The 18672-nt window shown below is 42.4% G+C and overlaps 1 protein-coding gene across 1 annotated transcript in view; it reads left to right on the top strand.

Moving 5' to 3' along the window:
* OSBPL3 (oxysterol binding protein like 3) overlaps nucleotides 1-18672 on the top strand; it is a 177123-nt gene that overhangs the window by 121012 nt on the left and 37439 nt on the right. The window contains exons 11-12 of the mRNA XM_080818509.1: nucleotides 8488-8618; nucleotides 11556-11663. Of these exons, the coding sequence (XP_080674635.1) occupies nucleotides 8488-8618; nucleotides 11556-11663 (239 nt within the window). The remainder of the gene's footprint in view (nucleotides 1-8487; nucleotides 8619-11555; nucleotides 11664-18672) is intronic.

Genomic DNA, 18672 nt, shown 5'->3' with positions numbered 1-18672 from the left:
TGTCTGGTGTCTCACCGCCCTTACACAGGGCTACTTTTATAGACACAGAAACATGTTCACAACACACCGTTGAGTAAAAATACAGATCTCAAAACAATGTATGGGTAGGATCCTGTCCCTTCGGAAAAAATGAACTATATAAATCTGGCACATAGAGGTGTATTAAACAGACTGGGAGGATCTACACCGATATTTTAGTGATGGAGGCTGGACTTGCAAGGGCTTATTATAGTCTTACGGCTTATCTTTTTTAAAAATGTGATATATTTATCATTTTTTAAAGGGGCAGATGGGTTTGAAAGTTTTAAATGGGAAGGTAGTGGGGTGCCTGCGTGGCTTACTCAGTTACGCATCTGACTCTTGATTTTGGCTCAGGTCATGATTTCAGGGTCATGAGATCGAGCCCCTGCATCAGGCTCTGAGTTGGGCATGGAGCCTGCTTAAAACTTTCCCTCTCCCTCTGCCCCTCCCTGCCTTAAATTTTTTTTTTTTTTTTTTTTTTTTTCAAATGGGAGGGCAGTGCTTGAAGTGAGAGGAAGGAAGATACGGGCTCTGCTGCTTTATTCCCCTGGCCCCGTGTTTTTCTGCCATGACACTGTTGAACCTTTCAGGTCTCTCTTCCGTTACCCCACAATCGTACGGGAAACCATTTCATGTTCTTTACAAATCCCCACCTCAACCAAACTCATGTCCTAGTTGCTGTAATCGGTGTTGCCTTTTAGGCTTTATGGGAGGAAATCCCTGAAAAAGAACGTGACTTTTCAATAACACGAGCTGTCAGGGCATTTGGATGGCGCTGTTGATTAAGCATCTGGACTCTCGGTTTTGGCTCAGGTGGTGAGGCTTTGTTGGGCTTGCACTTGGCGTGGAGTCTGCTGGAGACTCTTTCCCTCTGTCCCTCCCACTCATGCTCTCTTTTGCTCAAATAAATAAGTGGATTTTTTTTTTTTTAAGATTTTATTTGTTTGACAGAGAGAGAGATCACAAGTAGGCAGAGAGGCAGGCAGAGAGAGAGGGGGAAGCAGGCTCCCTGCTAAGCAGAGAGCCCGATGCGGGGCTCGATCCCAGGACCCTGAGATCATGACCTGAGCCGAAGGCAGAGGCCTTAATCCACTGAGCCACCCAGGTGCCCCAAATAAGTGGATCTTTAAAAACCCCATGAACTGTCTTTTTACAAATGAGAGGATAATGCATCCCACAGCAGGGATATCCTGCATTTTGCCACAGAAGAAGCTGCTCCCTCAGCAGAGAGAGAGGTTGCCATGTTGAGTCCGGCCCCTAAAACCTTACCCCTGCAGAGCGCTTAGCCTCCTGGACCATCTATAATGGCTGCGGCCAGCTGCTCTGCCTTTCAGGCTTTGTCAAAAAACAGCTGGCCGCAGAGCTGCCACACGCGTGGACGAGGTCGAGATCTGTGCTCCCAGAAAGGTCCAGGTGTGCTTATTCAACAACAGCCTTTGTCCCGTGGGCTCGCAGACTCGAATTGCACTGGGAGCCCAACAGGCTGTGTTTCCCTGCTGTGGTTTTCAAGTACACTCACGCAGACTGAAGGATCTCTGGGAGTCCCTTTCACACGGGCTGTGACTCGGAGGCCTCATGGGATGGAGACACTGCTCAGGTTTGTCCTCAGTCCCGAGTGCTTGCGTGCTTGCTCACTTCCATACATTCAAACTCAAAGCATCTTGACCTTTCCTTTCTTCCTGCCTGAGCCTGACCTGGTCAAGGACGGTTTTTGTGGTACTTTCTTGACTGTATGACTAATCTATCCACTGTGATTCCAGGGAAGGTGAACTAAATGTAGGAATTCCACTGATGTTGTAACATAGTCTGTGTTACCTAGTTTTTCTTTAATTTGTTAAATGCATCTGCATTCTCTGTTTTTTAGAAGATTAGATCAAAGGTTAGACAACCTATATATACCCATCATAGGTGAAAAAGTCCTTATATATTATAAATGGAATTTGATTTTTATGGCATATCTCATTGATTCATGTGTCTGGCTTTGAGCATATGTTGACACACATTTAAGTAAGCAGAGAACAAAATGTACTAAAACTTAAAAGTCATTAAGGAATTTACATTGCATATATTAAGTGTTACATTTCTCCAAATATATTTCACAGAACACTTTGCCCATAAAATGCTTTTAAAAACAAAAGAATTCCATGGTTAAAAATGTTTGGAAAACCCTGCTGACTATGGTCCCCTTTGAATTTGTCCAAGAATAGTAAATATTAAAGGCCCTGAGAAGTCCTGCAGCAGAGAAGTCTGTTAGCTTTGTTTAAGTCAGTGATTTTCAATGTATTTGGAAAACTTTCCCTCACTTCCCAGTAGCTGTTGACACCAAGGAACTAAAGTTCTTGAGAAACATAATGCAGGGAACACAGTAAATAATAAACCTTTATGGAGCTAACCCTCTATACCATCTGAATCAGAAAGCAGACTTTCATTCTTGGCCACTCCATTATGACTAGCTGTGGAATTTTGAGCTCACCAATTAACTTCTCTGGGCCTCAGTTGCCTCATTTGTTAAATGTCCTAAAATATGGGGTGCCTGGGTGGCTCAGTTGGTTAAGCAATTGTTTTCAGCAATTGTTTTCAGCTCAGGTCATGATCCTGGAGTCCCAGGATAGAGTCCCGCTTCGGGATCCCTGCTCAGCAAGGAGTCATCTTCTCCCTCTGACCTCCCCTGTCTCATGCTCTCTTTCTGTCATTCTCTCTCTCTGTCTGTCAAATAAATAGATAAAATCCTTTAAAAAAAAAATCCTCTCTTAAAAAAAAAAAATGTCCTAAAGTAGTTCTCCTGACTTTTGGATCTCAAATTCTGTAACTATTTTCTGTGATTGGTTATTTTGTTCTGAATAGAAAGAATTCTTGCTGTTGCTTATTGTTACAAGAAGGTTTTATGAGACAGTGTCCTATTCTTAGCTGAAATAGAAATGACTGAATATGGTGAGCAGTTCTAGGATAGGAAAGCAAGGACTAGGATAGGACCAGGGTCCTCTGGGAATGGGGCATTTATGTTTGACTTTGTAAAGAAACAAGTCTTACTGATACTTTCCTGAAGGCATTTTCAGACAGGGAAATCCTGATTTATAAATGAAAAGGTTAAAAGTAGAACAGAATTAAACTGTATTCCATTATTTAGTATTCTTTTGTTTTTGATTCTTTTCCTGTGTTGAGTTTTAATTGTTGGAGGATCATTTTCTGAACTGTTTTGAGTTTCTAGAAGCATTGGATAAAAAGCCAAGCATATCACAGTGATATCATTTTCATAGATTAAAAGCTAGAAGCTATAGAATTTAAAGAAAAGCCAGATCATTTATCAAGCATAATTTAGAATTCAGCATAAAAATATGCTGAGCACTTGTATTTATGAAAATTGTCCAGAAATAAGTAGGACCATTTAATCAAATTACCTAATGTATCTAAATGAAAGAACCATTTGGATAGAATATCAGAAAGTATTTTAAAACCAGGGATATCTTGTGAGGTTTGAAAATGAGAGGAAGCAGATTACAGAAGGTAAAGCCACCCCAGATATTTTAGGTATGTTATCATTTCGAAGAAAATTCAGCAAAAAGTGCTTTTCATTAAAAAGACACTGATGTCTGGGTGGCTCAGTCAGTTAAGCATCTGCTTCGGCTCAGGTTATGATCCCGGGATCCTGGGATTGAGTCTCGTGTTGAACTCCTTCCTCAGTGGGGAGCCTGATTCTCCCTCTGCCTGCTGCTCCCCCTGCTTGTGCTCTCTCTCTCTCTCTCTCTCTGGCAAATAAATAAAATCTTAAAAAAAAAAAAAAAAAGGGAAAGAAAAGTAATGAGTCCTACTGTGGGTTGGGCACTATATGATAATATGTTTTCTCACTGTTTCCTCAAAGCACTCATGAGATAACGGGCATTACCCCCAAATACGGATGTGGAAACCGAGGATTTGTCCAAAATCTAAATGTCAACCAAGTGGTAGAAGTAGGATTTTGGTTTGCATTTGCCTTATTACAAAATGTCTTTCCCTTCTGCCACACTACCTCTGTGCACGTGGTGTCCATGGCATTACTGTCTTCCCCCGGACTTCATTCTTTTTGATTCCCAGAAACGGCTGGAGAAGGAGCACATTCAACAGTAGAGCTCAGCTAGTGTAAGAGTACAGGCGTCCTTCAGTACCAAACGTGCTAACTACACTCTCGCCGTCTAACTCAACAGAAGAATATCATGGAATCCCGTGGAAACCAGAAAGGTAGTGGTCCAGGAGTCAGTTGTATGAGGCATATGACGTTCCATTCTGTCAGAACTCAACCTGCGTCCCACTCTCTTAGTACAGTGAGAGGGTCTGAGAAATGGCTAAGGACAGTCTGGGAAAAATGAGTAAACAGAGATGCCATGATTGCCTTTCGAAATTTGAACACCGCATGAACGAATAGGTAGTGCTGTTTGCCAGTGAGGAGACACTGAGGGAAATTTCGGCTTGGGCACAGGAGGACTTCCTTCCCTGCCGCAGAGCCTGGGGCAGAGCGGACTGCTTTAGGAGACAGCACGTGGTCTGAGAAACATGGTCCAAAACCACAGGCAAGGAGGTTTGGAGGCAGAGAAGAGTTGGTCTTTCCATATGGTAGGTGGCCTTAGTGATCTTTGGGGTTCTTTGTAGCTCTGAGCATTGAAGACTTTCTTTCTTTCTTTTTAATATTATTTACTTATTTATTTGAGAGAGAGAGAGTGAGCGAGTGGGTGAGCAGAAAGGGCAGAAGGAGAGGGAAAAGCAGACTCCCGCTGAGCAAGGAGGCTGATGTGGGACTCTATCCCAGGACCCTGGAATCATGACCCAAAGGCAGACACTTAACTGACTGAGCTGTGCAGGCACCACCACTGAAGCCTTTCTATGTGGTTTCATTTGTTGTCAGCTATCCATAGATGTGATACATTCATTTGGATCGCTGTTTTTGTAAGTTTTTTCTTTCTTTTTCTCTAGCATCATGTTAGAAATTAGTAAGAAAGCATTCTGCCACAGAGAATATTCCTCACCTCTGGGATCCTGTGTCTTTAATGGTTAATATAAATACAGTCTCCCGCAAGCAGCCCCTCACAATGGCTCTGCGTGTGCTGGGCCATCAGGCCGCTGGGAATGACGATCTTCATGTCCTCTGAGTGGCCTCACCAGTGGTTTAAGAAATTCAGTGCATAGCAATCCTTTTTCAGGTAGTTTAGGAAGCACTTTACACATGAAAATTAGATATAGTGACTATATGAGTTTCTGTTTATTTTATGCCCACCACAGTCTTATCAGTTCTCCCTTTTTTTTTTAAGATTTTATTTATTTGACAGACACACAGCAAGAGAGGGAACACAAGCAGGGGGAGTGGGAGAGGGAGAAGCAGGTTTCCCACCAAGCAAGGACTCCGATGTGGGGCTCAATCCCAGGACACTGGGATCATGACCTGAACCAAAGGCAGACGCTTAACCGACTGAGCCACCCAGGTGCCCCAGCTCTCCATTTTGAACCAAGGAGTGTGTATTCTGCCAATTTTAAATGGAATCTTCTCATCAGGCTGAAGGCCTTGCTTCACTGCAGGCCGTCTGGAGGCCAGAGGAATGGATCTGGTAAAGGGGTAGCCAGCTGAGTGCCACATTTACTAAAGCTATAAACATGACAGTGAGAAAATTCTTTTTTCTTTTGTAACAATGTAAAGTGACAGATATTCCCTAGACTTATTGTGGTGATCGTTTTGCGGTGGATACAGATACCAAATCGTTACGGTATACACCAGAACTCATAGAAGGGTAATGTCAATTGTAATAGCAAATTAAGGAAACTTATACCAAAAGACCAAAAAAAAAAAAAAAAAAACCAAACCCAAAAAAACCCATGGCAGTGAAAAGGTGTTCCCTCCCGGGACCCACTCAGATGGGCGTGGGTATCCTACGGAGTGTGTGTTGGGGGTGCCTATCTACTGGGACGTAAAGTGTTAATTGCGGGGCTCGTTGCCCCCCAGCTGAGGCTGCTCTTCCACTGTTGAACAGATTCCGGTCAGTCCCTCATTCATTAGACCCTGTACCCTGCACACCTGTTACTGACAAGTGTTGTTCTGGCAAGAGACCAAAGTACTCTCCTAACACCTGCATTCCAGTCCCCACCGCTTTGACCCTCGTGTGTTGTTTTTATCACCATCACTATTACTATGGCAGCAACACTTATTATTTATTATAGGCTGTCCTTGGGGTTAAGTGCTTTAATCCCCATAACCATCTTATAAGGTAAACACTCTCATGACCCCCATTTACAAATGAGGGAAGGGGAGTTCAGGTACAGCATACATTTGCCCAGGGTCCTGCAGTACCTGAGTGATAGAGCTGGGAAGAATCCCGGGCTGGTTCAGAGCCCACACTCTGGGTCACTCTGCTGAGCAGCCCATTATTTTGCTCAACAGAATTGTTTAAATCAAAGCGCTAAGTGTGTTCCTTAGATACTTTTGGAAAATTTTTAGTACTTGTTTGCCTTTAGTACCTATTTACCCTGTCTTCTGTTGACAGAAGGGAAGAAATGAATTGTACTTAATAAACTAAGGATACTGTGTGTGTGTGTGTGTGTGTTTGAGCAAATTGCTTATTTGTACATTGACTTTCCGAAGATAGTCTAAATCCATCACTGAACCACAACCTCAGACAAATTCAGCAACAACTTGTGGAGAGATGCAGTTGTCCTTGTGGCTGTGGAAATGAGGGAAGCAAGTCAGTAATGCCTATTTAGTTCTGCAATACTGAATCAACCACTCTCGAATGACAGTGCTTCTAAAGACGCAACCCCGTGGAATTCAGGAATGTCCTCTGACAAGTGTGTCTCTGCCTCTTCCTTCTTGCTACCTTTCTAAAACAAAATGTAACAAAGGACACTGGAAAGATAATGTTCAAATGTCATATCCATGATCAGTAAGTTAGATGCCATTTCCCCATTCCTAGGGGATAACTCATACAAAGGTGATCAAAATTTGATGAATTTTTTTGCTGTATGTGTTAGCGGGTTCTAAAAACTTCAGTTCTGGCATCTGAATGCCTAGCAATGCTAAGCTCTCATGGGGCTGAGTGCTTGCTAAAGTGAACAGAGTAGCTGAATGCCAAGTTTAGAGCCTGGGGATTCTGGATAAAGCAGCGGGAAGACTGACAAGAGTGTAGGCGACACCCTAAAATAATTTCAAATTGACGGAGTAGTTGCAAGAATAATACAAATAATTCCCACAGATCTTTTACCCCAATTTATCATTTTCAATATTTTGCCACATATATCTTACCTCTTTTTCCACACACACTATATGCATGCAAACACATATGTGTTTATTTTTCTGAACCGTGTGAGAGTAGGAATCCTACCTCATTTTTTTTTTATGCCTTTATACTGTAGTATCTATTTCCTAAGAATAGGGATAGTAATAGGGATAGTCTGTGACGTAGCCACAGTGCAGTTGTGAAATTCAGGAAATTTAACATTGAAACATGACTTTGATCTCCCCTATTTACCACGTTCAGATGCTGTCAGTGGTTCCAATAATGTCCTTCAATAGCATATTTCCCCTTCAGTCCAGGATCAAGCCCACGATCATGTGCCGCCTTAATTGTCATGTCTCTTCAGTTTCTTGCCATTGGGAGCAGTTCCTCAGCCTTTCTTTTTCTTTGATGAAACTGATGCTTTTGAAGGATACAGGTCAGTTTTTACATAGATGTTCCTCCTTTTGGAGTGGCCTAGCCCTGGCTGGTGTACAACACAAACCAAGGTGTATCTTCTTCAGAATATTCCACCCAGAGGCACACAAATCCATCTGAGCCCCACCGGAGATTAATTGTGGCCACTTGGTTAAGGTGCTATCTAGTTTCTTGGTTTCTAGTTTCATGACTCCCCAGTGACCAATGAGCTTTGTTTTCAAACAGTTTCGGTCTTTAGGGATAGAAACAAAATTAAATGCTGATAATTGAGAATCCAGAGGTGTTTTTTCAAGTGTCAGAATATCCTGATAGGTCATCAATTCCTAGAATTGTGTAGTGGGTAGGGGGTTTGGAATTGAAAAATATGTACGCTGTTAAATTTTTTTAATAGACTTTATTTTTCAGAGCAGTTTTCGCTTCATAGCAAAATGGAGCAGAAAGTATGGAGTTCCATATAACCCTCCCCCTCCCACCCACACACAACCTCCCCCACTGCCAGCATCCCACCAGCGTGGTCCAATTTTTAAAATCAGTAAACCTACAACAAAGCAGCATTATTACCTGGAGTCCAGAGTTTCAGTTAGGGTTCACTCTGGGTGTTAGGGTTCACTCTGGGTGTTGTACATTCCAGATGTGTTCTTTAAGTGTCAACTTAGAGTGTCCCTTTGCTGTACTCTTCAGTTCACTGTTTGGGGCTGTTACTTTTCTAAGTTCCTTCATAAGAAATATGTGTCTCTGTGTCTTGCGTTTAATTATGCCTCTTCCTTTACTCCTTTTTATAATGATTATATCTTTCTAGTTTACTTCACTTTAAGGTCAGCTTTTAATACCCTGTCAGCGGAGAGAGAGAAGATGAAGCAGCTCGTGGAACAGGATGTCTCCTCCCCGCCCTCTGCCCAGGTCATCGGCCTGAAACACGCCCTGTCATCCGTAAGTCGCATGCCTGTGTCACAGAAATGCCTGACCACCTGGCCAACCTCTTGAATCTTTTTCTACATTTTCTGACTCCATGGTTGTGTTGAAAATTCATGAAAAACCCAAACAAATTATCCAAATTCTGTTTTCACCTTGTATCAGATCTGCTCATTCTGAGCACCCACACCGAGCCTACCTCCAATCTTGGTAGCTCGTAATTCATGGAGCATTAGAGACTTTTAAGTTTGGTTTCCTTCATTTATCTGTTATTCATTTTTCTGTTTCTATAAAGCGTTTGTCGTGTGTTTGTGTGGGTCTCCAGATACCTGCTTCTTACTACGAAATCTGGCAGTTTGGTGGAGGTTCCTTACCAAAAACTTCTCAAGCTTAGACTGACTCTGCAAGTGACGGGGAGCAGGCAGGCGGCCATTTTAAATTCTCTGCTGCCCAGCTCTGATCCCGTTTACCACTCCTTCAAAGCTGTTTGGAAGTGATTTGATATGATTTGGTAATGTAAACGTTTAGCTTCTTTTTCCTGCCTGGGCACAAAGAGGTGAGTCATGAGGAATGTCAGATAATCATTGTGTTCTCATCCCAACAGAAAAACATGTCCAGCCCCACATGTTTTTCAGTCAGCCCTTCTGTTAGTCACTCTCCAGTTTCCCCATGATTCCTGTTGGGCTCCATTCAGGCGCAGTGTCCTAGGACTCTCCTTTGAACAGCTGGGGTTGTCTGATTGCTCACTCTGTATCTATCAAAAAGCTGGAGGATTTTTAAAATAGCATACCATTTCTGTTATTTCTATTTATTTTACTTATTTATATATTTCTTTTATTTTTATCTTATTTTGTTATTTTATTATGCCCCTAGTCTTTGCTTGTCCTTTCGAATCCCTACTGCAAAGAGAGTGTGTGCACACACGGGAAGTCACCAGCTGAAGCAATAGAGAACTTTCTGTTTAGGGCTGGGTTGGGGAGATGAGTTTCAGGATCTTGTTTTCAGGAGGTGATTCAGCCTTTGAGAGAACTAGAAAATATCCGTTCATCTTTTCGATTCATGATATTACTGAGAAAAATAATGATTGTGGTATGACCTTAATGGGAAACACATTACATAGTACATATTTGCTGTCAAAAAATACTTAAGGAATATCTACTCAGTTGGCGTTCCAAGTATATTATCTTTGAAAGTAATAAAAAATAATGTGGACTTAAGAGAGTCTTAATGTCGTCCACCCTGAGGAGTTTGGGGTTTTCTAAGGTCAGAGAGAAACACCCCTTTTTGGATTGCAGTGGACAGCTAGCTGCACACTGGGTGCTCTTTGGGTTTGAGAGAAGTGAGGTGGGTTCGTTTTCGTTTTTTTGTTTTTTGTTTTTAGTTTATTTTTTAGTGCTACAGAGCATTTCTTATTATTCCCGGTCTTACTGGTTTTTAGTACTTTTAGAAAATACCTCTGACGGGCTCCCCCCTGACAAGGGTCTTCTCTCTCCTGCTCTCCTCCGTTGGAGGTCTGGCCTCATTTTCTTAGTCTGCTTGTCTGGTAGAGGACATGATATCCTAGGCCAGAGTTGTTACCCTTCTAAGGAGTATACTCTCTCCTATGTTCAGGATTTTTGAAACTTAATATATAACAAAATGATCCTTTCTTTCCTCTTTTTTGCTTGGATTCTGGATTAGATTTTTAAATGTTATTTTTAAAAATAACATTTTTAGTGTCATCTCAGGGCTATCAGAATGCATATGTTTGTGCTGTATGTGCAATCTTGGCATTCTTCTCTCTTCTGCCCGTGGTTTACAAAGGAAAGAGAAGCTGCTAAAATAACACATTTTCCAGGCCATACTACAAGTCTGGCCACTGGTATAGATTCTGGCCACTGATGCTAAGATGCCAGCAATATGTCAGCCAGAAACAAGTGAGTACCCCATAGAGATTGTTACATGTACATGTGTGTATTAAGAACATTTACTCAGTGATTCCTAAATGATCCTCAAGAATTTCCAAATAACCCATTCCATTCCTGGGTATTAAAAATTAAAACCAACATCCTGTCTGAGATTTAGGCAGTAGATCAGACCATGCCACATCCTTCTATGATCTCAGCAGGTAGGCCCTGTGGGCACTAATGGATGGGAAAGGCTCTGAGCTTCTTGGACGAGAGCCTGGAAGATAGACAGGACAGATCTGTGTGCAAGCACCTGGGGAGCTGACTGTGGGAGTGTCTGGGGGGACAGTCAGGCACACTTTCCCCTTTCCAAAGACAGATCATTTGGAAACATCTTCCTCTACCTTTAAGCCAGTTCCTTCCCCTTTGGGATGTTGGGATAGAGAATCTGACCTGCCCAGGGGAGGGTTTACACGTGCCCACCTCCCTCCCCCCATTCCCAGGGTCCTGGTCCTTAGCCTTTATCCAGGTAAGTGAAAGTGTGTAGTTGATTTTCAATAAAATGTCTTAGTCATGAAGAATGAATAAAGCAATCATTACCGGTGTTGGGAGATAATAAAATTACTCTTCCACAAAATCCTACTTCCAAGCATACTACCTAAGATCCAGTTCAACTGGTATGAAAATTAAATAACATTAAAAGATGTCCAATCATAAGGGTGGGATAAGAGAAGCGTGGGATCATAGGGAGGGAGCTGGGGAGGTAGGGCTGTGAAACCACTAGCCCTAGTAAGAGCTGAAGGTGTCGGTGATTTCCTTCTCCACGGAAAGCAAAGCCTCGCCAGCCCCTTCTTCCATCCCGGGAAGTGAGACCAGAGAAGGGACATCACTTCCAAAGTTTAGTGTCTTTGATCTCCTTGGCAGCTCAGAACCCTATCCTGTGGGATAACATTCAAGAAGAAAGTCCTGGAAGTGCCCTGCTAGGGGCTCCGTCCCCCTGGGCCCCCTGCTGTGCTTTTCTGCTACATCCCTTTATTAACAGAGCCCCACTATTTTTAACATGTTCCAGGCCCTAGCACAAAACACAGACCTTAAAGAACGCTTACACAGAATCCATGCTGAGTCTCTGCTCCTCGATTCCCCCGCTGCTGCCAAGTCGGGTGACAGTCTGGCAGAGGTGGGTAAGGCTTCTCGCCTGGGAATGTTTCCACAACCGCCACCCCCTCACCTGACAGCCTCTGTCCAGTCCCTGTGCCCCTCTTTTCCCTGGGGAGTGGGGAGTGGTGCTCACGTCTGTGCCTGCCCTGCAGCTGCTTCAGGGTCTGAGCCCCGCACCCCAAGGCTTTCTTACCTACTCATGTGCTAACTGCATTGTTCAACTGCTCCCCCTACCAGAAGTTGTCTTCCTTTTGTATTTCTTTACCCCATTTCCTCCTAACAATCAATCACCTTTTCACTAGTTATTCCTAGAGTGGGAATGCCCAGAGATATTTTCTTCTGTTACTTCTAAAGAGCCCCATTTTCTCTGCCCTATGGTGTCCCAAGTCCCTGCTAGCGTCCTTTGCCCCCTCTGTGACGTCCCCTCTCCCCTTTCTTTGTGGCTGTTCCCTTCTTCTCCTGTGATTTTTTTTTCTTTTAAAAAAGCACAGCTGTGCCCTATGAGGGAAAAAATATTGTATTGCAATTGAAGTGTCTTGGTCAACTAATAATATGTTAAAATGGCTTTTCTCAAAACTCAGGATGTTTATACAAAAGGTTCCTTGCATGTGTTTAAAATTAGAAACTGCAGAAAAGATACAAGTGGATTACTCAAAAAATAAGTAGAAAAGGATAATAAGGCTTAAAACTGTTTTTAACTGTTTTATCATATTTATATGCCTGCCTCAGATATGCTATATTTCTCATTAACAAACTTATTAGACTGAGAGTATTTACAATGAAAAGAAGGAAGGTAATATACAAGGCTTGTGTGTGTGTGTGTGTGTGTGTGTGTGTGTGTGTACATTTTTAAAAGGAGTTTCTAAGTTGAAGCTTAATCCCTCTTCCTCCTTTTCCTGTCCTCAAAGAAAACAAAGCCCCCACACAATCCTTCACTCTGTGGGAAGGCCCAGGAGACTGGTGACTGAGATCGGTCAGCACCAAGGACGAGGCCTGGGCATCCGCAGCCACGGGGACCATGGGCTCAGCCACATGCCAAGGGGACCCTGTTTTCTGACGAGGGACCTACACTGTCTCTGCAGAGGCTCCCAGGCTGCTGTTACTTCTGAGACGCATCAGGAGTTGACCATGGCATTCCTCTGCACACTCACTCCCCATGAAGAGATCTTTCCAGTCATTTTAGCCCAGACTAAACTGAATCTTTAAAGTTGAGCACCTAAATGTTACCAGGCTGACCTTCATTTTAGACCTGGGCAAGGGAACGTGCGTGGTTGCTGAAGCAGGGCGCAGTCACTCTGACCGGCCATCGCTCAGTGTTGCTGGGCGCCAGGTGCCATGGTGTTCTGTGGGGTTGCATACCTGTTGCGAAGCAGTACTTACCTTTTAAATAGTACTACCACCTAATTGTATTTATCAGGTTAAGCAAGTTGACCCCTCATTTATGGCTCTATGTATTTATGCTCAGTGTGCATACTTGGGGCTGTTTGCATTTTGGAAAGGAAAATATAGAATCACAAGTCTTTACGATGCGTGTTCTTAAACTGATCTCACAAGGAATGTACCTGAAGGCTCAAGTGTCCCTGAGGGGGAGCAGTGGTATCCCCCACATTCACACTTTCCAAAACAACCTTCTAGAGTCTTGATGATGGAGTGTTCTCCTTGCTGTTTCCTCTTTCAGGGATTTTCTGTTCTCCATGTCTTATCGTGCTTTTCACTTGAGTGACTCAGGCTCACTTTTCCAGAAAGGGAAAAGCCATTCTTGTCTTCAGGAAACCAGAGAGTGAGTGGAAGTGGCCGCCCCAGAGCCTAAAAATTCCATTCCCGCTTATTTTTTTTTTAAGATTTTATTTATTTATTTGATAGACAGAGATTACAAGTAGTCGGAGAGGCAGACAGGGAGAGAGGAGGAAGCAGGCTCTCCACTGAGCAGAGAGCCCAATGCGGGCTCAATCCCAGGACCCTGAGGTCATGACCTGAGCTGAAGGTAGAGGCTTTAACCCACTGAGCCACCCAGGTGCCCCTCCCGCTTATTTTTCTGAGGTGGCTCCCAGACTCCCCAAGCATTCTGTCAGGGAATGACAGCCCCCACAGTGGGGTCAGCCCAGGGCTCTCTCTTCTCTGTGTTTCTGTTTCGTCCCTTACCTCTGAGTTGTGCAGATTACCCGTCTTCGGCATTGAACCTGGCTCCTAGATTCTAAAATCCCCCCCTCTTCTATCAGAAATTACTCCCACATTCTATTAAATTCTCCTGTTTTGTGTTTCTGAATGTGAACATTTAATATTATCAGCTTATTAGTTCTTATATTATTTTTAGATTCCAAATGAAAGGCTAAGTGACTTTGGGTGATAACATTTACTAAATCTACCGTCCGTTTAAGAGACTAATTAGACAAGAACTTGAAAGCAATGTCTGAAAGAGAGGAAGGGAACTTCTTCTAATTGCCTAATGGCTCGAGTCCATATGCAGTTGAATGCATTAACTCGCAAAATCCTAACTGCAGTTCTTTGAGGTAGGTGATGGTAGTTACATTTTAGAGACAAGAAACCAGAGAGATTAAGTAGTTTCTCCCAGGGCACACAGCTCGGAAGAGACCTAGTGGGGATTTCAGTCCACAGCTGGTGAGTCAGAACTGTTTTCTCAGTAGGATCCACTGCTATATATTGAAGAATGTACTGGGCGAGAAAATATGACCGAGTGAAGCTCCAGGAGAGAAGATACGCTGGGGATGGTGTGAGAATGGACCGAATAACTATCTCAGGCATAAACACCATTTCATATAAAAGAAACATATATGATAGAAGAGGCTCGAAAATCAATGGCGAAGAGATGGATTATTCAATCAACTCGGTTGGCACAGCTCAGTAGCAATTTGGAAAGCAGTTTAGATCTTTCCACTGCACACTAAAATGAATTGCTAGTGAATTAGAGTTAAATATAAAAACTAAAATTGAAAGATTGATTTAAATATTTATCCAATGGCTAGAGTGGGGAGGACTTCCTAAACTCGGAAACAATAGAAAAATTACAAAAGAAATGTTGACTCGATCTGATGGGACTTTTTAGGGAAAAAATGGTGTGTGTGAAAATATAAGGAGATAAATAATACACAAGGAAAAATATTTTCAGTGAAAATGACAGACTCAGATAATGTGAATTAGGTGATAATGTCTTTAATATGTAAGTAATAGGTAATCACAAGCAACTGAAGACCTCAACAAATGAATGAAAAAAGGGACACAATTTACCAGAAAACCCAAATACAGATTTTTTAAAAAAAACTTTGGACTTTGTAATACTTAAAAATTCACAAGACAGTGCAAAGAAATGCAGAGTTCCCAAGTACCCTGACCTAGTCTCCCCCAATGTTAACATCTCTACAGCGAGATTTTTTAAAAGAAAAAACTGTTGACCTAATTCTTAACAAAGAAATGCAAATTAGAACAATTAGATAACAAGAATTTTTCTAAATTATATTATTACTTTATGCCCTTAGAGATTTTAGAGAAAACAGAGGTTCTTTTATTTGTTAATGTAATTAGGTATATATATATATTATTATAAACGTTTTTAATACTTCTACTTCTGGGAACTGATTTTTTTTTTTAAAGATTTTATTTATTTGACAGACAGATCACAAGTAGGCAGAGAGGCAGGCAGAGAGAGAGGGGGAAGCAGGCTCCCTGCTGAGCAGAGAGCCCGATGCGATGCGGGGCTCTATCCCAGGACCCTGGGATCATGACCTGAGCCGAAGGCAGAGGCTTTAACTCACTGAGCCACCCAGGTGCCCCCTGGGAACTGATTCTAAAAAGTAATGATAATGTCTCATTATTTACAAAAGACATTTGCAAACATGTTCACCATCTTTACAAATTTGAAAACTCTTAATTTCCAATACATAAAAGGGTCACTCTGTAACACCCATTTATAATAAAGTATTCTCTATCAACTAAAGTTAATGTCTCGAAAAACTAACAACCTGGGGAAAAGTTTACAATATAATGTTAAATGAATATAGTAGATTATATTAAGACTATATATATAGTGGGATCCCAGTATTTCAAACTTAAATCTAGATATCCATATATAACATATACACGTATGTATACACACACACACACAAATATTTTAATATTAAAAAATATACCAACAGGCTAATAGGGGCCACATCTGGTTGGTGAAGCTTTAAATAATATGTATTTTATTTACATTTTTCTGTACTTTCTATTTTGAACACGAACTACTTTTATCCTCAGGATAAATGTTTATTTTTTTAAAAATGATTGTGGTACAGTGTTTGGGGAAAGTTTTTTATATATATATATGTGTGTGTATATATATACTATATATATATATGTACACACACATACATATACACAATTATTTTAAAACAAAGCAAGACCACATGTATAAAAAGGATGGGAGAGAAATGTATCAAAATGCTTATAGTGGTTTTAGTGTGACAGGATTATGAGTGTTCCTCTCCTTCCCTTTTCTCTGTTTATCTTTTTTTCAATGGAAAACATAAACAACCATTCAGACCTTCTAAATTTGTGGGGAGATTGTTGAACCGAACTGTCCGAGTTGCTATTTAACAAGCGTGGTCCTGTGTCTGTAGAGTAGTGTGCTGGGGCATGGGGCTGCTGCAGTCCCACTGAGTTTACAGTGGGTATTAACAGGAAGTGTCTGTGGAATGTGGTAGAATGCCAGACGGGGTTAGGGCGAGGTGGGTAATTTTTCCTGTTGATCAGCCCATCCTGATCCAGCAGTCTAGAAGGAGGATGATAGAGAGTAATGAATTAATGAATAGAACAAATAAATAAATCATTAGAGTCTTATATGGCAGTGGCACATCAAGACACAGGAAGATTCTGCTGTTTCGGTGAGCACTGAAGGAGCTGGGTTATTCCCTATGGCGTCTCCTCTTTTGAGGAGATGTGACTTTCCCTTGAAGGTGATAGATGTGGTACTTGTTTGTTGATCCTAAAGTGATCTCTGTCAGGGCAGAGAAGAAGCTTGCTTTTCACAGGCTGTAGAGATAGTAAAATGGGTAAGACCTTTGAATGACCAGGTATCCTATTTAGAAAGAATCCCTGAGGAGGGGATAGCATTTAAATGTGTTCCTGAAGCAAACATTTCACACAGGGACCACTTTGAAAATCTGCTGTGGCCTCCTGTTATCAAATCTCCATCTTGGATATAATTTGTTTTTGAAACTGAAGAGTATAGCCTAAACTCATGAAAAAACTTCTGGAAAAGACGTAATCCGCTTTTACTTTTGTTCCCCAGATTATTCTGGGACTCATTTATCAGACCCACAATGATGCAGAAGCAGTTCCTTTATCCGCCCCATGAGAAACGTGAGCTGGAGGGAAGTTCAGGGCAAAAGTCTTCTCTGATTTGAAGGAATGGAGTCATCTTGTCCTGAGTCTGTTCTCATTCCTCAAGGTCCAGTCAGGTGTCACCTCTTCTGTGAAGCCCTCCCTAAGCCAAAGCCCGAAACAGAATCTATCAATCTCACCTTCCTCTTCTCTTCTGTAGTACTTTCTCTTTCACAGTCTTGGTCTCCTGTTTTGGGGGCTGTCGCGGCTGGTGCGACAACACGACCAGGGTCGAGAGGGTAAGAGGATGGTGAAATGAAGACGAGACACAAAGAGATGGGGACAGGAGGGGCAAAGTGGATGATGTCCAAGCAATGCCAGTTTATTCAGAAGAGTGCTCTGGTATAAGTATCGTACAGAGACAGTCACAAGGAAGCAGTGATCCATTGCATTCTTAGAATAGTTTCCACAGGTTCCCCTTAGAAAGTTTCTTAAGGCTCATGTGCAAACATCATGGCACCAAGAGGGCCATGAGTTCCCTATAGATAAGTAGACAGAGAAGGGCCAAAGGGCATCAGGTGCAGTTTATGGCCCCTGCAGGGACAGCAAGTCAAGTTACTGATTCACGGCTTTAGGCCTGCCTGTCCTGTTCCAGATAAGCCCCAGAGGGTGGTCGCGCAGGAGAGCGTGAGACCCATGGCACAGGCCCATTCTCAAGCACCTCAACTTATTAACTACAGGATTGCTTTAACCCTTAGGTTGCAAGGAGGCGCGAGTCAGGGGCTGGTTTGGTTCTCTCTCAAGCTACTGCGCGGCCTCCCACAGGGGGCGTTCTGTGTGCCGCTCATTCAGGCCAGAAACCTTGTCTTATTCATCCTTCTATCTCCCCAAAGCCAGCGTAGAGCAGTTGTTCAATTTGTTGAGTTGTATTGAATTTGCACTTGCAAATTGACTAAAAAGCCCATTCCCAAACAAAGTATTTTGGTCCTTCCCAGAGGGGAAGTTTAGACCCAGCAAAGTAGGGAAGGGAGGGCCATGCAAGATGAGAAAATCATGATATGCCTTGGTGTTGTTTGTAGGGAGGCTTACAAAGGGGATTGGGAGTTTCCTTCCCTCTCAGAGTCTTTGTGGTTAGAGAGAGACTGACAAAGAGTATTTATCTCATTCATCCATGAATAATGAATGATCTGCCACCAGGGGCACTTCTGGGGTAAAACACTGTATTTATCAAGGGATGCCGCAAAAGCAGCATGTTGGCCTCTGGGAGAACGTGGTGGCAGAAGAAAGCATGTTGCCCGGAATCAGCCATGCAAGGACATACACTGAGTACAATTCTGAAGAAATTTTAGGATGAAAAGAAACATCCTGCAGTGGTAGAGAATAAGAGGATATGATTCAGAGAGTGTTGGAACTTACCCCTCTTAAATGGAATGAAGACTGACCTGGACAGTCTGTTTTGGCTTTGAGATTTGTTGCATGTACCTAAACAATGATAGTGTCTATGAAGTGAGGGGCCCATATGGGGGAGACCTTTGTTTCTCATTTTGTTTTGTGTGAGGCTTGCTTCTCCTCAACCTGGGAACTGACCTCTGCTTTGAGCTGCTTGTTTGCATGCATCTGTGACCTTGTGTCTTATGCAATGAAATCAGTTGTTTATTTTGCTTCTTTTGAGACTGTTTCTAATTATATGCAATTTTGTGTTTGTGTTT

The sequence above is a fragment of the Martes martes genome, assembly GCF_963455335.1.
Source record: "Martes martes genome assembly, chromosome: 11".
Lineage (NCBI taxonomy): Eukaryota > Metazoa > Chordata > Mammalia > Carnivora > Mustelidae > Martes > Martes martes.
Note: the sequence above shows the minus strand (reverse complement) of the source record. Positions and strands in the feature narration are given on the sequence as shown.